The sequence below is a fragment of the Oryza glaberrima genome, chromosome 3 (assembly GCF_000147395.1).
Source record: "Oryza glaberrima chromosome 3, OglaRS2, whole genome shotgun sequence".
NCBI classification, from domain to species: Eukaryota; Viridiplantae; Streptophyta; class Magnoliopsida; order Poales; family Poaceae; genus Oryza; species Oryza glaberrima.
In genome coordinates this window covers 11,458,025-11,480,732 of record NC_068328.1, presented here as the reverse complement: position 1 = coordinate 11,480,732, position 22,708 = coordinate 11,458,025, and the positions used below count along the sequence as shown (strand labels likewise).

At 45.3% G+C, this 22,708-nt stretch overlaps 3 protein-coding genes and 1 pseudogene across 4 annotated transcripts; 2 read left to right on the top strand and 2 right to left on the bottom strand.

Annotated features, from left to right (window-relative positions):
• Positions 1-1,078: 1,078 nt before the first annotated feature.
• Positions 1,079-2,287, bottom strand: LOC127767127 (uncharacterized; annotated as a pseudogene).
• Positions 2,288-3,107: 820 nt separating this feature from the next.
• On the top strand, positions 3,108-8,755 carry LOC127767126 (probable apyrase 1). 2 transcript variants are annotated; one of them, XM_052292354.1, is made up of 9 exons: positions 3,118-3,982; positions 5,162-5,290; positions 5,400-5,456; positions 5,612-5,704; positions 5,953-6,158; positions 6,842-6,936; positions 7,691-7,908; positions 8,008-8,197; positions 8,286-8,755. In XM_052292354.1, exons 1-9 carry the CDS (start codon positions 3,614-3,616, stop codon positions 8,396-8,398), a joined length of 1,470 nt encoding a protein of 489 aa, XP_052148314.1. In that variant the 5' UTR covers positions 3,118-3,613; the 3' UTR covers positions 8,399-8,755. The 2 variants fall into 2 exon arrangements, with proteins under 2 accessions (XP_052148315.1, XP_052148314.1); XM_052292355.1 differs by lacking the exon at positions 8,008-8,197 and having other exon boundaries at positions 3,108-3,982.
• Positions 8,755-11,240, bottom strand: LOC127767128 (transmembrane emp24 domain-containing protein p24delta9-like). Its single transcript, XM_052292356.1, has 3 exons — positions 10,787-11,240; positions 9,346-9,422; positions 8,755-9,264 (listed from the first exon to the last, which is right to left on the bottom strand). The coding sequence occupies exons 1-3, from the start codon at positions 11,210-11,212 to the stop codon at positions 9,120-9,122; spliced, it is 648 nt and encodes a 215-aa protein (XP_052148316.1). The 5' UTR covers positions 11,213-11,240; the 3' UTR covers positions 8,755-9,119.
• A 6,701-nt stretch (positions 11,241-17,941) lies between these two features.
• LOC127767220 (rhamnogalacturonan I rhamnosyltransferase 4-like) lies at positions 17,942-22,705 on the top strand. Its single transcript, XM_052292486.1, has 8 exons — positions 17,942-18,279; positions 19,420-19,487; positions 19,572-19,660; positions 19,761-19,914; positions 20,367-20,656; positions 20,748-20,952; positions 21,031-21,188; positions 21,467-22,705. The coding sequence occupies exons 1-8, from the start codon at positions 18,003-18,005 to the stop codon at positions 21,726-21,728; spliced, it is 1,503 nt and encodes a 500-aa protein (XP_052148446.1). The 5' UTR covers positions 17,942-18,002; the 3' UTR covers positions 21,729-22,705.
• The last annotated feature ends 3 nt before the right edge of the window (positions 22,706-22,708 follow it).

The following is a 22,708-nucleotide window of genomic DNA, read 5'->3' as shown; positions in this document are numbered from 1 at the left end:
ATACAAAAGTTATTATACGGGATTAAAAGTTGCACGAAGCATGATTACGTGGCTGGTATAGATGAAAGAAGAACCACCTGGATATCTTGAAAAAATATATACTGTACTAAATAAAACAATATAATAGCGGGTCTGTATGTGCATGTCTGGTCCATTTCGGCCCCTAATACAACGTGTAAACTTAACAGCGTGTTTGATTTGTTGTCCAAACCAACCCTAACATGATAAATCGAATATATTTCAGCTATCATTATGCTACTAAATTTTGGTAGCTCTGAAAATTTATACATTTAACAACTACACCAAAGTGGTTTCGAATAAATATTACCTCCACATCTTTTATCTTACCACTTTTGGTTACATCAAATTTTCGCCTCACGAAATATTACTAGGGTTGATTTTGGTTACGAAATAGTACCCGGTTACTCATCATGTTTGGTAAACATACTATGATCGAGAGGGTAGTATAATCCTGTTACTCGTGTTTATTTTAGACGGACCGGTGTTGGACACGTTGTTATCGGATCCTATGCAAAAAGCCCATACCTCTAATGTCCGGTAGAGGGAAAAAGTGCACCGAAGGTCCTCAACTTGTTATCGGGATAGAAAAACATCCTTGAACCGCAAAATCAAATACGCGGGGTCCATTAACTATACAAAACCGGTCACCCGAGGTCCTTCGGTGGTTTTGACCTCGATTTTAGCTTACGTGACGGCTGAGTCAGCATGGGTCCCACGTGGGCCCCACATATCAGCGTGATACACGTCATCTCTCTTTCCCCTTTCTTTTTTCTCTTCCTTTTTTTTACTCCATCTAGGCGTTCCTCGCCAAGCTTGCCGACGACCTGGGCGTCGTGCTGCGTGCCATGCTCGCCAAGAAGGAGGAGCTGGCCACGGTCGGCAACAACGGGTCCGAGCGGCTGGGACTCCTACTCCTGGGCCTTCAAGGCCAAGCACAGCGTCGTGTTGTTCATCGTCCACAACCCCGGTGTCTCTGATGACGAAGCTTGCGGCCCCCTCATCGACTCGTTCGCCATTAAGACCCTGCAACCTCCTCAAAGAACGAAAGGTAATTAACTAATTGAGCCGGGTGCTAACCTCTCCACAAAGCTGCTATCAGTGTGCATCTCTACAAAATTGAATACAGTTAGGATGTGCTCACAGTGAAATAATCGAACAAACTGAACCAGGTAACATGCTGAAGAATGGGGGCTTTGAGGAGGGCCCGTACATCTTCCCCAACACGTCCTGGGGCGTGCTGGTGCCGCCCATGGACGAGGACGACTACACGCCGCTGTCCCCGTGGACGATCCTGTCGACCACCAAGTCCGTCAAGTACATCGACGCGGCGCACTACGCGGTGCCGGGCGGCGCCCGCGCGGTTGAGCTGGTGTCCGGCATGGAGACGGCGATGGTGCAGGAGGTGAGCACCGTGCCCGGGCGGTCGTACAGGCTGGATTTCTCCGTCGGGGACGCCGGCGACGGGTGCTCCGGGTCCCTGACCGTGCAAGCGTACGCGTGCGGAGATGAGAGAGGCGGCCGGCGAGGAGGCGGGAGGAGGAGGGCGGCGCTGCTGGCCTGCTGCTGTCCCGTGCGGTGAGGAGGGCGGCCGTCTGCCGAGGAGAAGACCGATGCCGGGACCATCGCCACGGCAGTCCGCTCCGTCGACGGGCGCACGGCCATCGCCGCGGCGTCGGGTGGGGTGGCGGCCATGGGCAACCCCACCGCCGCCGCCATCACCCAAGTCCTCCACAACAAGCAGGAGTTCCGCCTCACTGCCGGCGTCGACGACCTCCTCGTCGTCTCCATCGGCTCCGGCTCCTCCAGTGCCGCCCCTTCCGCCACCCCGTCCTCCAGGGGCCTCCTGCTGGGGCCGGTCGGCGAGGCCGACGCGGAGCTCGCGGCCGCGCAGGAGGTGGCCGTGGAGGTCGCGGCAAGCGCTGCGGGTCGTCCCGACGGCTGGCGAGGGAGGGAGAAACGGGGCACACCGTCGATGCGGCGGGGCCACCGCGCCGCGGCTGGACCCGGACGCGGAGGAGGAGGAGACGAGGAGGACGCCGACAACCACCATGGCAACGCCGACGACCACCATGCTCACCGGCCGCCGCGCGCTCGCACGCCGCCTTCGCCGCCTGCCGCCGCCCGTTCTTGCTACTCCCCTGCCGCAAAGAGAAGTAAAAAAAGAAGAGAAAAAAAGAAAAGGGAAAGAGAGAGATGACGTGGCAAGCTGACACGTGGGTTCCACACTGACTTAGCTGCCATGTAGATAAAACCGGGATTAAAACCACCGAAAGATCTCAGATGAACGGTCTGTATAGTTAAGGTATGCCGCGTATCTGGTTTTGTATTACTTTTTCCCCGGTAGAGTAATGTTCTGGCCCATTTACTCTGATCGCCTCCCACCCATCATCTCTCTTAATTTCCAACAAAGGCCCAACAAAATATTGCGCCAAACTAACGGCCCTTCAGTTTAAGCTCGATATCCTTCAATAGACTGGGTTCTTTTTCCTAGTAATGCTTTTCCCCTGGTAGATGTGTATTCAAATTTAAAATTTTTATTTTTTTAGAAGCATAATAAAAAAGCATGTACCCGTAACACACACATAATCTCCTTTATGAACACGCGCATACCCTATCCCTATAAGCATATCCGAAAGACTGAATCGGTGTATTTTGAGATTGACAAAATCATCACAGACGCTTCGCTGATATATCTTAAGATTGACAAAATCACAACGTGCGCCGCGCTGTCCGGGTATGTTGCCTGCCACTGAAATAAACAATTAGTCGAAAATACAAGCACGTGCGTCAAATCTAGTATGTGAACCACAATGGGTTGGTTGCACCATTAGAAATCTAACCGGTTGAGCCGTGTTATAGACGCCAAACGAGATCATTTTACCCCTTTTTTTTACATATTTTCAAAACATAAGTCATAACTTCTATTCACTTTCAAACGTAAACGCTCATATATGACAAAAAGACAAAAAGAAGAATAAGAAGATGAGAGCACGATTATTGGCGTGACACGCAGTTTCAACCCAGAAACGTACGTAAAAACCACCGGAGGCGGAGAGAGCCAAAGGCTGCAGCGTGCAGCCAAGTGGCGGCCGCGGCCCAAGGCGCACCTCCCGTTCCCATTCCCGTCCCCGGAGACGCGACGCGAGCGAGCGAGACAAACCACCTCGTCCCGACTCCCGAGCCGAACCGCACCGTCCGATCCGTCCCGGTCTCGCTCTCCCCGAGCGGCGCGCGCGACTCCACCACGAATCCGTCCTCCCTGATCGAACCACCACCGATCCGCCTACCTCGCCGCTCCGATCGCTCGCACCGCACGCAATGCCGCCCCGGCGCCGAGCGCACCGCCGGTCGCCGTGAGCCGCGACGGGGGAGATCTCGCGCAGCCGCACCTCCAGCCACGCGCCCCCACGAGGCCGAGGCCGCGCGCCGCGGCCGCACCCGACCCGCCGCCCTGGAGCCGCCGCAGCAGGAGGCGGTGAAGCCGTCCCCGACCAACGGCCGCATCCGCTACCGCTCGCCCTCGGCGGCCGACCTACTCCCGGCCGATGACCTCGCCGCCGCCGCCGGCCCCTCCGCCGCGGATGCCGCGAGGATGCGCCGCTTCTCGGCCGCCGCCGGGGCGCGGCAGCAGCAGCAGCAGGGGGAGGCCGTGTCCGACCGCGTCCTCCGCTTCCGCGGGGTCCTCGTCGTGGTGCTCGCGCCGGTGCTCCTCATCTCGCTCGTGCTCCTTCTCATGCCTCGCGCGCCCGCCTCCGCTACCGTCGAGGGCTCTGCCGGTGAGCTCGTCGCCGCTGCCGGACGGAGGTGGGGCCCCCGGGCCGTCAGCGGACTTGGGGACGGATCCACCAGGTACGCTGTGATATTTGATGCTGGGAGCTCCGGGAGCCGCGTGCACGTGTACTGCTTCGATGGGAACCTGGATCTGCTGCCTATTGGAAAGGAAATCGAGCTGTTCAAGCAGGTGAATTGGCCGCGTTTCATTTTTGGCTGATTATCTTTAGTTGTGAAATATGGGGTGCTATCAGGTGGATCCGATCGGGATAGGTCTTGTTATGATCTTATATTAGCATGCTTATAGGGATAATTGATCCTGGTTAGAATTTGAAATGGGATCATTTCGTTTCTGCAAAGCAAGCACATGTGAGTAACATACTATGAAATGCTGAACTGTAGCATTTGGTGCTGACATTGCTAGTTGGTGACAGCAAGCCGTTAAAACCATGAAACCACCTATTGATGTTCACAGCTATTTAACAATTTAACCTGTCTTTGTTATTATGCCTGGCTTGCTGCAATTAGGCGCACTGCTTAAGTTTAGAATGCCTGTGATCAGATGCATTGCTTCATATTCAGCCAGGCAACATTGTAAGTGTGACACATAATTAGCTGGTCTTTTGTAAGAGTATTGAGACAAAAGATACGGTGTAGAAAATAATCTTTGTGAATTTTTTTTAACTTCAAATTTAAGACTACTTAGTACTGAACTGGGTTGTATTTCCAAACTAGCTGAAACTAGTGGCAAGAAAATACACATATATGTGGATGCCATCCAGATGCTCCAATATTTTTGCAAGTGCATTAATATTTGGGAAAATTTTCTAGGAACAATGCAATTTGCAAACATGTATAGATTGGAAAACAGCATTCAGGTGAGAATTGGGACCAAGGTCGATATGTCATTGACATATCAATGTGATTTTACAACATGCGATCTTTCTAGTGTTATTGATCAGTTTACCCCTTTATATTATTTGAAGATGGACGTTGAATTAAAATCTGAGAGTGTATGAACATTCTTATATACTGTAGATAATTGTTCTCTGAAATTTGTATAAATTGCTGACAGGCACTGGGCCTTGGGCTATATATGCCGGGTAAAGCTTATCTGAAGCTTTAAAGTATGTGTCGATTATAGATTTCTAGGTAGATACATTGTAAAATTGCCAAGAGCTACATCCTGTTCAGAGAAGTATGCACCACTAGTTTACTTCCTTGATTAAGATGTTATACTTCTCGAAAAATTTCATGCATACAGTTGTTGCGGAGACTCCTAACTTCTAAATATAAATGAAGAAGGATAGAACTGGGGGAATGTACAATTTTATCTGAACCTTCATCCTTTTCTCTTGCCTCTTGCCAGAAAAAACCAGGCCTCAGTGCCTATGCCATGGACCCACAAGAAGCTGCTAAGTCACTTGTTTCTCTTCTAGAGGAAGCTGAAAAAGTAGTTCCTGTGGAATTACGTGAGCAAACTCCTGTCAGGGTTGGGGTGAGTGGAGGCCATTCTATTTCACTCTATGGAATGGAAGCTGAAAAACACATTTTTTTGACTTTCCATAACATCTTTTTTCTGTGAAGTGATGTTCACCCTTATGCAGGCTACTGCAGGCCTGAGAGCATTAGGGACTGAAAAGTCTGAAGAAATTTTGCAAGCGGTAAATTGTCCTTGTGATAAGCTAGCTGTAGCATATCTTATTCCTGTCAAGATTGGACTGTGCCTTTTTTTATTATAATCTCACTTGAGATTGTAAGATTTATTATGCTTTGTACTCTCTTGTAATTTTTGTTACTTGGTCATTGAATTCTTTAGGTAAGGGATCTTCTTCAAGACAAGAGCTCTTTCAGATCCCAACCAGAATGGGTTACCGTTCTAGATGGATCTCAGGAAGGTGCATTCCAGTGGGTATGGAAAGTTAATTTGTTTCTATGCCCCAGATCATTATCTTATTTAGTCTATTTTAGCAAATATAAAAAGGTTCTATGATTGGTGTTCCTTTGGATTTAGCAATGTTCATTGCCACCACTTGCCTGCTTGCCCCTTCTTATATGGAAGTACAAAGTTGTCCGTACTCCATATGCTGCTCTTTTTGTACTCCATACAAAAAAAAAAAATCAACATGATTACATGAGTGCTTCTTTGCTGTTTTTTAGGTTACCATCAATTATCTGTTGGGAAATTTGGGAAAGCCTTACTCACACACGGTTGGAGTGGTTGATCTAGGTGGTGGTTCTGTCCAAATGGCTTATGGCATCTCAGAGAAGGATGCAGGAAAGGCTCCTCCAGTTGCAGAAGGTGAAGATTCATATGTGAAGGAGCTTCTACTTAAGGGAACAACATATTATCTTTATGTTCACAGGTACACGTCAAATGGTTTGTTGCATTCCAGTTTTTTACAGATATTTTACATCGTTATTATTTGTACCAAGATATCGTACTAATGATGTCTAAAATCTGTCATAAGTATTGAAATATTGGCGAAACTAATTCTTGACTAGCCTTCATTTCTAGTAGGATTGCCTTGCTGTATCTTGTAATTTTTTTTTAATCTCAATCCTTAGGTGTTTTAGAACTGTAAAGAGAGGAACCCTGACATTATTTAGGAAGCTGCAACTACAGAAATAGAATAAAGCACACCTGGGCTAAAAGAAAGTTGAGAAGTTGAACTAGTAACTTAAGGATATTGTTTCCTTGCAATGCAGATGTCAGTACATATGTCCTTCAATTGATTTTATTACTTCTTGCTGTCACTTTCAATGTGACATGAACAATGTTGTTGACAATATTCTGATGAACTGTTGTTGGCACTGGCATCGCAAAATCTATTCCATCTATGAAATCAGTGAAGATTGTACATATGACTGCAAAGTGATTTCTGCACTGTTATTTACACTGCGATTCCAATCTATCACTTCTTTTTGTTACTCTAAATCTGACATGGAAATGGAACATTTTCTTTTTACCACATTTTGATGAACAAATGTTGGAACCAACATCACAAGTAAAAGATCATGGAATAACAAGAAACATTGCTTTCTACAGTTATTTGCGTTATGGATTGCTGGCGGCTAGAGCAGAGATCTTAAAAGCAGGTGAAGGCAATGATTACCGCAACTGTATGTTGGAAGGACATCATGGTATGGTTGCCCGCATCTTCTTTAATCCACAAAGCCGACATGATATTATCTTCATCTGCCTGCTTGGAAATTTAAATAGATTTCCTGTGAACTTCATTGAAACTATGTCAACATGAAAGAGCAAAAGCTCATTATTGAAACAGAAACCAAGATACAGAATGTCATTTGGATTTCCTTGAGAAATTCTGCAATCATCGAATATTAGTTAAGATCATTTTCGATATTCTGAAGGCCTTGGTAAAAGAATGACTATTCTATTGGCAAATTATGGTCGCAATGTATAAATTTAGAAAATATGTATACACACATGCACCATTTACCCCATAATTGTTTTCTGAGTAAATTTCACAAACTGCAATTGTTTGTTCAAAACTATCATTATGCTATAACGTTAACTAGGTATTTCACAAAGCTGCAATAACAACAAATAATTTCATCAGAAACTGCAATTTTATTCACTCTGTGCGTGTCACATCTGGGTCCAATTTACAACAGCATGAGTATTTCATGTGTATATGACAGGTGGGCCCAAACTTGTCAAACAGATAAAATTTGCAGCTTTTTGATAAAATCATATATGCTATAGTTGGAGTTATCTGAAATGCTTGGTTAAATTTGCAACATACTGATAATTTTAACAAAATAGTTGTAGCTTTCTGAAATTCTCTCCTTTTTTTTTTGTTCAGTTGTATCAATTTACGTTTTCTTGGAAAGATGGTACCGGATTCTAATTGTCCTTGTAAATTGTACACAGGACAATACAGATATGGTGACGATATATTCGAAGCATCAGGTTTGTCATCTGGTGCAAGTTATTCCAAGTGCAGGGCTGTTGCTGTGAGAGCTCTCAAAGTTGACGAACCAGCATGCACTCACATGAAATGTACATTTGGTGGTGTGTGGAATGGTGGTGGAGGAGATGGGCAGAAGAATCTTTTTGTTGCATCATTTTTCTTCGATCGGGCTGCTGAGGTAAGTCCTTGTGGCAACAAAACTTTTGAATCTACCAGTAGCTGATTACTGTTGGATCACTGGCGCAATACATCTAGTTGCCTCTTGTTCTCTGCTCAGGCCGGTTTTGTAAACCCGAAGGCACCATTTGCTAACGTTAAACCCTCAGACTTCGAAGAAGCTGCACGACGTGTTTGTAAACTGAATGTGAAGGATGCACAGGCCACCTACCCGGATGTTTCAGTGGAGAACGTTCCATACCTTTGCATGGATCTAGTCTACCAGTACACGTTACTTGTGGATGGATTTGGTATATCTTAATGCAAAGTGAAAAAAAACACGATACTTTTTGTAAGATTTAGACATTTTTAAATTCATTCTGTTTGCTGTTCTTTCAGGTGTGGATCCCTACCAGGATATTACATTGGTAAAGAAGGTGCCTTATAGCAATTCATTTGTTGAAGCAGCATGGCCCCTTGGTAGTGCCATTGAGGTTGCATCTTCATCATAGCAGAAATAGCTTGGCTATAACTTATGAAAGAAAGGAAGGTCTCAGCATATAATTTTGGCTTAGTTCACCGACTTAGTAGGGAGTGTAGATCTTATGTTTGAGGTTAGATTCTTTTTTTACTTGATTCACCATTTGTTGTCCATTTTCGATTCTATTTGTTTGGCCGCCTACACCTTGACGTACACATGAGGAATATAGCTTGCAGATGTTAAGTACTGACCATTGTAAGGATTTTTTTTTGTATTAATGCAAAGCCATATCAGAGCCTTTTTTTCATTCTTTTGGACTTATAATCTGATGCATAGATGTGTCTCCTTCAGTCCCATTTCTGTTATGTACTTATGCGGGCTTTAGTTTCATGAAAATATGCCGGCATTGTGACCCTTTTGTTAGCTTGGTATAATTTACAGAAAGCATCGAACATCCCAAAGACTAAACATGTGTATAGCTTGGTGACCGCTCTTCCGTAAACCGCCAAATGACACCAGGCACTTTCAAGGTCTGGAACTCTTGGAGCACATTACCGATAAGTGAAACAACCAACAAAATGCTGCAGAAAACAAGCAAACGTATGAGATGGACTTGCACTAATTTCCTTTCTGAAGAATAAATGTACAGTGATGAACTCGGAGAGAGGCAAGACCCTATATATATTTGTACATGATTTTTTTTTTGAAAAAAAAAATCAGTAAGGCATGGCCCTCCTTGTTCCATCTAGTCCCTAAAGTATGTGTCTTTTTTGGAAGAAAGTCTTTAGATGCCACAGCTGCAGCCCTGCAACTCCAACGCAAACTGCCAGCGATAGCAGGGTGAACGAGTGTATTTTCATGGTCGTGTCTTCGTTGAGCTTTTGCATCTCACCCTCGCTGGCAGAGAAAAAAAAAAGAGATCAATAAGCAACAATGTTAGATTGGAAAGAGAACTTGAATAGTCTTCGAGTACCGTACCTCCGTCGGAGAGAAATCATCTCTTCATGTATGAGCCGAGTAGAAACCTCCAATTTCTTCAACTCTCCAATCATCGACTAGGAAAGGACATTCGAAAATGAAAAAAATATCGTACAGGACTGATTCGAAAATGAAAATTCTTATAATACTGCTTTTAGACCTCCCTTGAGAGAATTAAATTTGAAAATGCACTGTTCATACAATTTTTTCTCAGTATTATTCGACATGCAAATTTCTTTTATGAAAATATACCGTCGGTCTCGCTCAACCATTGCGCGAAAGTGACGTCGCGGACGGTCTCGCGGAATGGAAGAGCGAGACCAACGGTCTCGCAAAATCAAACAACGATACTATCCAACGGCTCGATTTGATTAGGGATTAATTACTTAATATACAATTAACTAATAATAATTAGCAGTTAATTATCCTAATTAGTGATTAATTAATAATTAGGATAGTTAATTATCCTAATTAGTGATTAATCAATAATTAGGATAATTAACCGCTAATTACATCGGCATTGAACCGCTATCGCTCATGCAATGAGCGAGACCGCGAGACATCCCTTTCAATCTGCTCAGTCTTGCTATTCTAATCCGCAAGATCGCGCGGTCTCACGCTGCTGCCCGTGCGGCTCACGCTTTCTGCGCGATACCGTCTGCGACGTCATTCCCACGTCGTTTTCATGCAACGGTTGTGCGAGACCGACGGTTTATTTCTGTAAAAAAATTTGCATCCGGAATATTCGTGAGAAAAAATCGAATGAATAGTATATTTTTAAATTTAATTCTCCCTTGAGATTAAATTACATCCTACTGAGCTCAACACAATGAATAGGCACATTTCTAATCTTTAAACGTCAGCTATTAAAAAAACAGACTCCTGTCTCAAATTATAGTAACCTAAGATCAGATTAGACACCTCTACTACAAATCTCGATAAAGCCAGTACATATTCGTAGTACGGATATATCCTATCTTATTCTATGCTGTTATATTTTAAGACAGAGGCACTACATGCTACCATTGTTCACCTAATTTTGACTTTCAACTTACAGAAGCGTGTGCATCTACATTCCTAATCCCCATTATACTTGTGTGAATTACAATGAAGTGAAACATCAAAATCACCTGTACACACTGCATTTGGCACCAGAATCACCTTCACGCACCACACGGATCAATCACTTCCATATTCATTGACCATCTAAATGAGATTTGTAGTTGTCTTATTTCCGTTTCATAAACGGAACACGCGGACAAATTTCTAAACAAACCGCTGGACGAAATCTAAAATACATTAAACCCATTAATTACTTATAGCTTTGTCCAGCACTATATCGACACAAATTTTGTAGCTTAAATTAAATCTGATCTTTACACTATCTGATCTAGTGACAACTAATCTGCAAGTAGTAGTAGTGGAGAGAGAGAGAGCATACATCGATGTGGCCTTCCTTGGCGGCGGCGACGGCTGGCGGGGAGCCTGCACCACCGGCGTGGTCGCGGACTTCGGTGGTCCACTGCACGTCGATGGAGACAATGGCGCCGCGCAAGTAGCGTGGCGTCCAGAAGCAGGCGGTGTACCTGCCGTCCTCCGCCGCCTCGAACCTGAACTCCCCGGCCTCCACGCCCTCCGTCAGGTGCAGCTCCTCGCCGCGGGGCCCCGCCACGCGCGCCGAGACCGCGGAGGACGCCGCCGACGTGGCCTCGGCCACGCGGTACGACGCGTGGGAGAGCGCGCCGCGGCGGAGCTCCTCGGTCAGGCACTTGGAGCCGCCCGATGGCACGTCGAACACCAGGGCGTCGACGTCGGCGGCGGTCGCGGCCAGGAGGATGACGGCGAGGAGAGACCTCGAGGCGGTCATTCCACGTGCGAGATGAGATCTAGCTGCCGGTCATGGAAGTCACTGGAAGGAACGCTCGAAGCATGGGAGGGCGGGATAGCTGTAACTGCAGGCTGCAGACCTATCATCCCTTCGTCTCATTTTAGGTGTAATTGCGGTTTTCTTTCTTAAACATTTGATAATTTTTATTATTATTAGATAATAAAACACAAATAATAACTTATTTTTATATTTTATCATATTTTTTAAAAATAAAATTTTTGGTCAAACGTTGGGCAAAGAAACTTACAATTACATTTAAAATGGGATAGAGAGAGTAGAAGAAAAGCTTACATTTTTTTCGAACATAATAAAAATGTATATACTCATAACACATGTACATCCCTATAAACGTACACAGACTATTCCTCTGAACACCTTCAAAAGACTGGCCATTTTTTAGATTGACGAAGTCACTACGGACATCTCGTTGTCGACATTTTTTAGATTGACGAAGTCACTACGGACATCTCGTTGTCGACGGATACGTCACCTACCACTAAAATAATAATTAGCTGTAAATGAGAGCACCATGTTAAATTTAGGATTTGATTGTGGGTGAACTGGTTCCACTATAAGAAACCTAACCAGTTGTGCTACGCTTACTTCACTAATAAAAGTTGATTGATTGCATGTCAAATGGCTCATTAGCGATCAAATAATAATTTATAAATACTGATCCCTCAGTCCCAAAATATAACAACTTTAGCACTTAGGATTTGTTGCACAATATAACAACTTATTCACCAACATTCCCTTCACAATCAATCATAATCCTCCGTCATTCACTTTTCTCACCTACCTCCATTTCTCAGCCAATCATAACTCATTCCTATTTAATTCTATCTACTTTCTTAATAACCGTATCCAACTCTAAAACTCTATATATTCTGGGACGGAGGGAGTAAAACTTATAAGATACTTAGCGACTAAAGATCTGTTTGGAAAATTGATGATGCAGCTGCTGGCTTGGTGTTTATATGTTTGCAGCGCTTTTCGTGCTGGCTGCGCTATAACTATAGCCAAACAGAGCCCTAAAATGTCAATGCTAAAAAAAATAATTAAATATTATCTTTGAAAATATCCTAAAAATAACTTTAAATTTAAATTTTGTCAGCGGTTGATACATTGTAGAGTAAAAGATGAGATTATCAAATTATATTAGGCTTCACCCAAATGGCACTTCGTAAATGTTACCCTTAACCCATGTCTACATGTTAGAATACCACCAGAGACCAAACTAGTTTTGGGCTCCTTCCTAATCTTCTCTCCCCATAAATTTTACTAGTTGCCATTCAATTCATCGGGGTTTTTTTTTTAGAAATTACCTCAAATTCACCCTTCTTTTAAAACGTGTCACCGAAGTATAAATGGCTAAAAGGCCCAAGGCCCGACAACCTGGCCCACGGCATGGCATTTTGGCCCGGTCCAAGCACGGCACGGCCCGACGGGGGTTGGACCCATGCTGGCCCAGCCCGACCACAGGGTCGTGCCTGGGCCCCTCCACTGGCACGTTGGGCCGGCCCGGCACGGCCCGACTACTGGTGGGCCGTGCCTAGGCCGGAGGTGCAATCCATGGGCCAGCACGGTCCGGCACGATGTGCCGACCGGGCCATGCCAGCCTGATGGCTGGTGGGCCGTGCCTAGCCGTGCCTGGGCCGGGCCTTTTAGCCATCTATACATCGAAGATGTGAATTTCTCGATTTCGTGCCACTCCTTCTGCCCTTCCGCACCATTCGTCTGACGCCCATCGCCACTTCAGGATGCCATCACCATGTGCGAGCCGCCAATTCAACCTCTTTGTCTGTTGTTGTAGGCTGACGCAACTGCAATGGCAACATATCCGCTGTCTCCTCCTGCTGCTGGGTAGTAGGCAATGGACCGACTGCAAGCACTACTCGAGGTTGAGCCTAGGATAGCTCAGGCGAAGACTAACTTGGGGATGGCGGGTAGAGGTTGAACCAACAGCTCGAGAACAATGGTGGTATCCCGGATCAGTGGCGGCCAAGCTCGCGGACGACGCAAGCGGGTTATGTGGCAAGTGGCAGCCATCGACCAAGCTTGGGAATGGCACAAGCTCAGGGGAAGACGCGAGCGGGGTACGACACATGCAGTGGCTAAGCTTAAGCTCAGGTATGATGACTCGTTGGCGTCGTACGGTTATGCATGGATAGGGCCCGGTTTAGATGGCGAAATCTTTTGGGATGGGCCAAAGAATTTTGGCATGGGGCCACTTTTTGCGTTTTGTGAACTAAACGGGGGGCAAAATTTTTTGGCAGATGTGCAGTTACTGTTCACCCATGGATGAGTAGTACCCCTCACCATGCTCCTCGTCGCTCCACCAAAATCCCCAACACAGCCGCTCGCCCCTTCGTTCGTCCCACCGCCGCCGCATGCCATCCCTGACACCGCCCCCTCCCAGATCGACCCCCTCCTCCCCTACGCTCGCCCTCCCTCTCTCAGCCGCCTCTCGCCCTCCCTAAAACAGCCAGCCGCCGCTCGCCGTCCGTGAGACCCCCGCCGCCCAGATCCAGCAGGTTCTGCTGCTCCGGCGTTCGTTGCTCATAGCGGAGCCGCCCGTCGTCTCTCACACCGCCGCCGCCCAACTCCAATTCTTCCACCGCTTGTGTGGTCGTCCCTCTCCCGCCGACACACGTCATCCCTCCAACCGCCGCCGCCCACCCTTCCGATTCACCGTCGGCGCCCAGATCCGCCTTCATTCCCGCGATGGCCAGCTACGGGGGCGGCTACAATGGCAACAAAGGCGGCAAAGGCCACGATGACGACGTGTACGGCCACGACGGCTGCACCAAGGACTTCCTTGCGTCCGGGCCTTGGTGCGCACGCCGAGGGGGCGCGGTCGGCGCTGACGCGGCGCATCCCCCGCCTGATTCCTCTAGCGGCAACACCGCCCGGGTGCGGTTCGAGTCGCTCGACCTCAATGATAGCGACGGGTGGCCGGAAATGGCTACGTACGCGGGCATGCTGCAGGCCGACGACGACAACATCGAAATTCCTCCACCGCCCGTTCGAGTTCCTCCCCGGCGAATATCTCGCACCCTCGGAATCCGGCCCACTCACAGCGCGGGGGGAGGAGGAGTACAAGGCGCGGCCGCTGGAGGAGGACGAGCAGGGGCCGCAAGCGCTGGAGGAGGAGTCGCAGGCGCAGTCGTCGTCGGAGGAGGCGCGGCCGTCGGTGGAGGCGGCGCAGCCGTGAGCGCACGGCCTGCATCACGCGCATCAGTGCGCCGCAATCTCTCAGACCTTGCGGCCGAGCACTCCGATGCTAACGACGGTATTCCGGTACGTACAACAATTCCAATTACAATTGATTGCCTGCTTCCGACTAGTTTAAAATTTTGTTAAATGCAAACTTAGTTCACATGTTCGGTGTTGTTTTCCATAACTATTGATGCATTTAGGTTAGGAAAGATAAGGCAAATTGGTCAGCGAGAAATACTCGCACCTTCTGTTCCATCTGGTGCCATCAAATGGACATAGGAAACTATGTTCGCGGTATTATGCAAAAAAATAGCTGGAGGGACATCATTAAGAGGTACTTCCAAGCCACTGGTTTAGTTCACGACAGGGAGCAATTCATGGGGAGACACAGGCAGCTTAGGAAGCAATGGGCATTCTGTAATAAGCTCCACTCTAGCTCTGGCTTAGGAAGGAACCCTGATGGGACTGTTGTCGCCGAGGATGATTGGTGGGCTGCCAACACCAAGGTAAATTGGTCATGTCTCTCTAATGTTGTGAACACATGTTAAGTTCAGCAGGTCATGACATGTGCTTTCGTTGGACTGGGACATCCCGATTGGAAGAAGTTCAGGAAAGGCTTGCCTGAATATTTGCCTGAAATGGACAGAATGTTTGAGGGTGTTGCAGTGGATGGTTCTACATCCTTTGTTGCGACTACCGACCAGCCTGTAGAGTGCGACAGCTCTGATGAAACGGATAATGATGAGGACGACGATGAGCTGACTCCTCTTAGTGTCGGCAACAAAAGGACAAGCAGCACGAGCACCACAGCCTCGAGTCTAAGTAAGAAGTCTAGGAGTCCAGCAGTGAGGGTAATGGACAGAAACATGAGTGAGTACAACGAAATTTCAAGGAACAAACTCAGTGTCCTGCAGACCATGATGCAAGTAAAGCAGGATGCTATGCAGGAAGAACGGAAAACTATTGAGCGGAAGGTGGCAAAAGTTAACGAGCTGGCAAAGGAGTGTGGGGTAACTCCCTCTGAGACCCCAACATTGTTCATGGGTGTCCTCGAAATCATCGAGTATCAAAGTGTGATGGACTTGTTCATTGTCACCGAGCCTGAAGGAAGGATGCTCATCATCAAGAAATATGCAGGGGTTGACAACTAGTCCAGCTAATGTTTTGTCATGGCTATATTTCCTACTTTATGTACTAATGGCCGTATGTTCACTCGGATGTATGGTGCATGTATTTGTGTGTTTGGACTATGTTCTCGATGTGTGTTATTTAAACATTAGCATGGTACTACTATTGATGAATTCTATGTATGCTGCTGATTTGAACTATGTAATGCATGGTTGAGAAAGAAATGCATATTAATCATGTCTATATATTTTTCATTGCTAATATTTTGCATTGCTTGTTTTGACAGGATGATGACCAATCAGGTTATGTGGAGGATGACGACCAATCAGGTTATGAGGAGTCGCGTCGTCGGCTTAAGCGTTGGGAGGATGAGATAGACGAGTTGATCATTGCATTGATGGATGATGATGACGACGGTTATGTGTACGGTATGTACCAGTATGCCATGCACATTGACAAGCATTTGACTAGAGCTGAGTATAGGCAACCTGCCATGACTGGTTTGGAATGGGTACATAAAAAACTTGGGGATAGAAAGGCCTGTTATAACATGTTTAGAATGAGTCCAACTATGTTCCTTCGCCTGCATGATCTATTTGTACAGTCGTATAAGCTTAAATCTAGTAGCAAGTCAACCTCGGTTGAGGCACTTGCGATGTTTCTTTGGATGGTTGGTGCCCCACAATCTGTTAGACAAGCTGAGGACAGATTTGAGAGGTCAATGGGGACTGTAAGTAGGCTGTTTAACAAAGTTTTGCAGTCTGTCATCAAGCTTGCCGTTGATGTCATAAAGCCGGCTGACCCACAATTCACAACAATGCATCCAAGACTGAGGAACCGTAGGTTCTTTCCCTACTTCAAGGATTGCATAGGGGCTATAGATGGGACTCATGTACCTTGCGTGGTGCCAAGTAACAAGTTTGTGCAGCACTTGTGCCGCAAGGGCATGACAACACAAAATGTGATGGCTGTCTGTGACTTTGACATGAGGTTTACATTTGTACTAGCTGGATGGCCAGGTTCGGTACATGACATGAGAGTATTTGATGATGCCCACACAACATACACCCATGTGTTTCCACATCCACCTACAGGTATATGCTTGAATGGTACTTGTTCCTTCTTTGTTATTTGAAATATGTCATACTAACTCATGTTTGATGCTGTAGGGAAATATTACCTAGTCGACTCTGGGTACCCTAACCGGCCAGGTTACCTTGCTCCTTACAAGGGAATCAAGTATCATCTTCAGGAGTATCGCGACGCCCCTGAACCACAAGGTAAGGAAGAGAACTTCAACTATGCACACTCATCTCTTAGGAATGTCATTGAAAGGTCATTTGGAGTTTTGAAAATGAAGTGGAGGATGTTGGAGAAGATCCCTAGTTATGATCCTTGTAAACAGGCACAAATTATAGTTGCATATTGTGCGCTACATAACTTCATTAGGAAAAATGGCATACGTGACAAGCACTTCGATCGTTGTGACTGTGATGAGAACTATGTGCCGCCACAAGCTAGTGACGATCAACCTGAGACCGAAGAAGTGTTTGATGATTGTGATCTGATGAATGCATTTCGTGATTCCATTGCACTTGCTTTGGTATACGGTTCTTGAATTTTGTTTGTCATTTGGAACATGCGTATGGACTGTTATGTATGCGGCTGATGTGTATGTTTGACAACTTATTTGTGGATTTCTATTGCTTGCATAATTGTTGACTGCATTTGTAATGTGCTACTGTTATGGAGGATGTAAGCCAAGAGATTTATGTTGTATGTCAGTATGTGTGTGACGTCGCATGGCAGCTGTGTTTGCTGTACCATGCATGTATGCCAAATTCATTATTTGTTTGCAGCAACATCACCTATGAAGCAAGTTTGAAAGTCAGCCATGCATGCATGGCATTAAATATGGGCAATTCAGGAATTCTATGTCAGGGCCCAAAACTTCTTGCCAAAACTTTCTGCATGTTTAGTTTCCAAAATCCAAAAACTGTGCAGACGGAGTGGTACGGAGGGATAGAAATTTGTATCTCCGATAAAAAAATTTGGAAGTGGTGTGAATTTAGATGATATTTTATTGACATAAAACAGTGAAATTCTCCTATCCCTCTCTCCGAGCCCTAGCTGCCCCTCGTGTCCACGTCCTTCAAAATGGTTAATATACACGCCATATTTGAATTAGGACGAGACTAGTGCACGGCACACTAGTCCCCTTGCAATGAGAAAGCCCACCAAACTTTCCGGTTGCAGTTAATAATCACCCTAACACCGATCCAAATCCCAACTGTTCTTTCCGTCACGTCACGCACAAGTCAAAAAAACGGACACTGCTCTTTCCGTCTTTGCCCTTCCACCACTAGTAGTGGGGAGCACTGCAAAGCGTAGCTTATACCAGTAGCACTAGGAAGAAGGCGCCATGGCCAGGCACAAGAGCTCGCCGCCGGCGATCCGCCGCCGCGGGGTCGGCATGCTCCGGTGGGCGGTGCGCGTCGCCTCGAGCATCGTGCTCTGGACGGCCCTCCTCCATTTATCCAGCCTCCTCGGCCTCCCCCGCCCGCCGCTCCTCGCCGCCCGGCCCTCCTGCCTAGGCGGCGGCGGCGGCGGTGGCAGCAACTCCAGCGCCTCCTCTGCTGTAACCGTCGCTGCCGCCGACGAGGTCGGGCGCCTCGCGCCCCCGGCTGTGCCTCGCAGGAGTGAGTGGTTCTTGTCTTGTTGATCTCGCTGCTGTGGGCGGCTGGGCGGTTCTTGGTTCTTGGAATCATGACCTCCTTGCTCGGGTCTTGGATGGGGTTCTTGGATAAGGCGCTTCCCACTATCTGAATGGATGGAGTGGAATGTGGAAGCTCTCGAGCATTCATGAGTTGGATCGAACTGTTCAGGAAGTAACTGAATAAGCTTAGCTAAACTGAGTCATTGGTTGTGGTCTTGTGGATCGTTAAACTGGTGTTGTTCGGGGATTTGGGTCTTGACAGACTTGCGACTGAATTATTTTTGCTCGCAGCGCCTGTTCTTGGTTCTGGGTGTTTGAGTTCTTGATTTACCGTTTAGTTTGTGCTACCGATTTTAGTTTGTTTATCGAAAACGGAGTTCCACGGTTTGTTGTGATGGATTTTGTGCTATGGATTTTGGTTCTCTGAAGCTAGTGATACGTTAACGTTATGTCAGAATTTGAGATCTTCACATGTTGGAACTTGGAACCTGGAAGCTGTAAGCCTGTAACTGATTAGCAAAACCTGGAATGTGCTTCACTTTTAGCAGTAGTAGTATATAAAGATTGCTCTCTTCATTAATTATTCCTTGTTAAATCATGTGACACAGGGATTTGCATCCTTCATAGAACAAAATGATAAATGTGTTTCCTGAAAAAAGATTCGATAAATAGTTGTATACCTGGATACACTTTGGAATTTTTTTTTCCAGGATAGCTGTTTTGGTTATTTTCACATGAAGCTGGAAAATAGAAATTAGGAGGTGGTTGTATACCTGGATACATTTTGGTATTTTTTTTTCCAGGATAGCTGTTTTGGTTATTTTCACATGAAGCTGGAAATAGAAATTAGGAGGTGGTTTCCCTTGCAAAGTAAAATTCCAATCACCATGTGGGTGATAGGCTTCAAAAAGAAATAATTTCTAGCTTCCTTTTTACCATTATATGTAAGCGAGAGGACCTGATGCCTCAAGAATGAAGTTTGCTCGATTTTACTTGAATTTACCCCATCTAGCTTCACCCTTGGCATATACAGCATTCTGGTAGCAATATCAACAGAACAATACAAAGCATGTCTTGGTTTTAATGATAGGTTCAGTCTGATAAAGTACAATCTCTCATGCAGGGGTTTATAAGAGTAATGGTTATCTTCTTATTTCATGCAATGGTGGTCTGAACCAAATGCGAGCTGCGGTAGTATCTCTCAATGCTTCTGTCTACAGTAAAACCTGTGTAACTATGTTTTACTAATGTTGCAGAAATGTTTGTTTTCTGCAGATATGTGACATGGTAACTGTAGCACGCTATATGAACCTGACTATGGTGGTACCTGAACTTGATAAGCAGTCCTTCTGGGCTGATCCTAGGTGTGTGGTTTTCCCACCAGTCCCACATTCTCACTTCCTTCATGATTGATTTTACAGTTAGAATGCACTATTATTGATTCAATGTAGTTATATTTTCCAGTGATTTTGGAGATATTTTTGATGTAAACCACTTCATCAATTCTTTACAAGATGAAGTAAAGATCATCAGGGAACTGCCACAGAAATTCAGCAGGAAAGTTCCATTCTCAATGCAGCCAATCAGCTGGTCTAGCGAGAAGTACTATTTGAGACAGGTTGATTCTAATCTTCCTCCAAGGCATAGGTTTAGGCCCCCTTTTATTCAAAGGAAATTCATAGGAATTTTAAAGGATTTCATTCCTATAGGAATTTTTCTTATATAGCCCTTTGAATCAAAGGAATGAATCCTATGGAATCCTATGAAATTCCTATGGAATGCCCCTTCCCATGCAAGTTTTGGAGGAAATTTAGCATGAGGTAGAACCTCATGTTAAGAATCCTTAATCTTTATCTCTCCTCAAATTCCTGTGTTTTTCCTACGGCTCAATCAAACGGTCATTCAATGTTTTTCCTGTGTTTTGTAATCCTCTGTTTTACACTTGTATTCCTGTGAGAATCCTATGTTTTTCTTATTCCTCCGTTTTTTCATTCCTATGATTCAAAGGGGGCCTTACATTTCTATGCTATCCACTGCTTCTTTTGACTTTTTTAGTGCTCTTGCTTTCAGATCTTGCCTCTAGTACGGAAGCATAAGGTGGTACGTTTTAGCAGGACAGATTCTCGCCTTGCAAATAATGGCCTTCCTTTAAAGCTCCAAAAGCTTCGTTGCCGTGTTAACTACAATGCACTACAATTTGCACCATCAATTGAGGCTCTTGGCAAAAAGATGATATCAGCTCTTAGGAAAACTGGATCTTTTATTGTGCTTCATCTGAGATACGAGATGGATATGCTTGCATTCTCTGGTTGTACACATGGATGTTCTGACGAAGAAACAGCAGAGCTCACGAGAATGAGGTTTCATTCGATATTGAACTTCATAACTGTCTGCACTTACTTCTCCCAGACTCTAATCAATCTCTACTGTTATCTGCTATTTGGACATCAGGTATGCGTACCCTTGGTGGAAAGAAAAAGAAATAGATTCTGAAAAGAAAAGGCTCGAAGGATTATGCCCCCTAACACCCGGAGAAACAACATTAGTACTCAAAGCTCTTGGTTTCCCCAGGGACACTCGGATATATATTGCCTCGGGTGAAATCTATGGTGGTGAAAAAAGATTAACTGAACTGAAGACAGAATTCCCTAACATTGTAAGCACATCATAATTTAACGCCCATGAAAACATATACTAATGCTAGAAAGATGCTTATCCACTATTGCAATTTTAGATTCGGAAGGAGATGCTTTTATCTGCTGATGAGTTACGCCCCTTCCAGAAGCATTCGACTCAAATGGCAGCCCTGGACTATCTTGTGTCTATTGCTAGTGATGTTTTTATCCCCAGTAATGACGGAAACATGGCTAAGGTTGTAGAAGGACATCGCAGGTCTGCCACTTCGATATTCCTTCTGTTTGTTCTTGTTTGACTTGCCATTGTGTGTGTATTACTGCAATATGTTAAGTATAGTAAGGAGTGGAACAAAATGTTTATTGGCGTGCACACTTACATCTGCACTGTGTCCTGTCACAAGGTTATAGGTGTTCCTTTTTTTGTCCGAGAAATGGTATATGTTTGCTTTTAAGAATCATCACAATAGTGAGAAAGACTAGTTTAGAAGAACACCACCACTAGGTTAACTGCAAGTGTTTATGTTGGAAATGCAGATTTATGGGCTTTCACAAAACCATACAGCTTGATAGGAAAAAGCTAGTTGAGCTTATAGATCTTCTTGAAGATCAGGAGCTGTCCTGGGACGAATTCTCTACTGCTGTGAAGGAGCTACACGAGGGCCGAATGAGCGAACCCACCAGAAGGAAAGCTATTGCCGGGCAGCCAAAGGAAGAGGACTACTTCTATGCTAATCCACATGAATGTCTTGGAGTTGCGAGAAAGCGAAGGGAGAAGCTAAAACATACTGAGATATGAAAGCTGCCTGGTAGGCTGCAGGTACATAGGAGACCAAAGTGAATTGCGGTAAAGCAGTATCAATTCAATGTCATTCTAATAGTCTGATCAGCTGATTTCAGGAAATGCAAAACAAACTTCCTCATTTAACTGTCAAGGCTCATATTTTTGCTGAGCCACACCCCAGTTAGTGTGAATAAGTAGTAGCACTTGTCTGCCTTCGAAAGCTGATCGTTCTGACGCAAATCGAAGCAAACATTCTTCTGAAGATCCACGTGGTACGTGGAGTGGCTTATGTCATCCAGAAACAGAGAACTTGAAGAGCATCATTGGTCGTTAATACTTGCTGATTCTGTATTCATTTTCCCTGTAGGTTAGTTCCCTTTGACATATTAACTGTATATGCAATGTTGTTCTTGATTTTCTGTGTAGGTGGTATAGTGTCAGATGCCATGTTGTGTCGGTTGTATTTGCTGTTGAAGACTTGAAGTACATATTTAGTGTGGAAAATGCAATGTTAAACTGTTGATGGACCTATTGTATTGATGTAGACTAATAGTATATACATTGACCTGGTAATCTCCCCATGCATTGCATGAAACATCGTTGAGCACTGGTACATTAAATGACCATTATTGATTTTATGTATTTTCAAGCAATATTTTCCATATCACCTGGTTGAGTATGTGGGTCCCTGAGTGTATTCGTTATCATATTATCTCTATCCTAAAATATAAAGAATTTTATCAGTATAACATTATAGGAAGGAGGTACCAAACTCTAAAACGAACTTGGTTTGATGTTACAAGGACTATACTGGGTAGAACGTCTAATAAAGTATCCTGTCCGGCCTATGATGGTACAAGGACTGGCTTGATGATATAGGCCGAGTTACAGTGAAGAACAGGTGAGTAACTTACAAACACTGCATATGAATTCACGTCATGTGCATAGAATTTTTTGTCAAAATTAACTAAACCTGTGATCAACATAGGTTAAAT

What these genes read in the sequence shown, in the direction of transcription:
- LOC127767126 (XM_052292354.1), top strand. Translation starts at nt 3,614, where the DNA reads ATGCGCCGCTTCTCGGCCGCCGCCGGGGCGCGGCAGCAGCAGCAGCAG. An exon ending in AGGAAGGTGCATTCCAGTGG is followed by an intron (nt 5,705 to 5,952) that starts GTATGGAAAGTT and finishes GCTGTTTTTTAG; the next exon opens with GTTACCATCAATTATCTGTT. An exon ending in TCTTCGATCGGGCTGCTGAG is followed by an intron (nt 7,909 to 8,007) that starts GTAAGTCCTTGT and finishes TTCTCTGCTCAG; the next exon opens with GCCGGTTTTGTAAACCCGAA.
- LOC127767128 (XM_052292356.1), bottom strand. Translation starts at nt 11,212, where the DNA reads ATGACCGCCTCGAGGTCTCTCCTCGCCGTCATCCTCCTGGCCGCGACC. An exon ending in CCAAGGAAGGCCACATCGAT is followed by an intron (nt 9,423 to 10,786) that starts GTATGCTCTCTC and finishes GTCCTTTCCTAG; the next exon opens with TCGATGATTGGAGAGTTGAA. An exon ending in ATGATTTCTCTCCGACGGAG is followed by an intron (nt 9,265 to 9,345) that starts GTACGGTACTCG and finishes TTTCTCTGCCAG; the next exon opens with CGAGGGTGAGATGCAAAAGC.
- LOC127767220 (XM_052292486.1), top strand. Translation starts at nt 18,003, where the DNA reads ATGGCCAGGCACAAGAGCTCGCCGCCGGCGATCCGCCGCCGCGGGGTC. An exon ending in GCAGAGCTCACGAGAATGAG is followed by an intron (nt 20,657 to 20,747) that starts GTTTCATTCGAT and finishes TTTGGACATCAG; the next exon opens with GTATGCGTACCCTTGGTGGA. An exon ending in GTTGTAGAAGGACATCGCAG is followed by an intron (nt 21,189 to 21,466) that starts GTCTGCCACTTC and finishes TTGGAAATGCAG; the next exon opens with ATTTATGGGCTTTCACAAAA.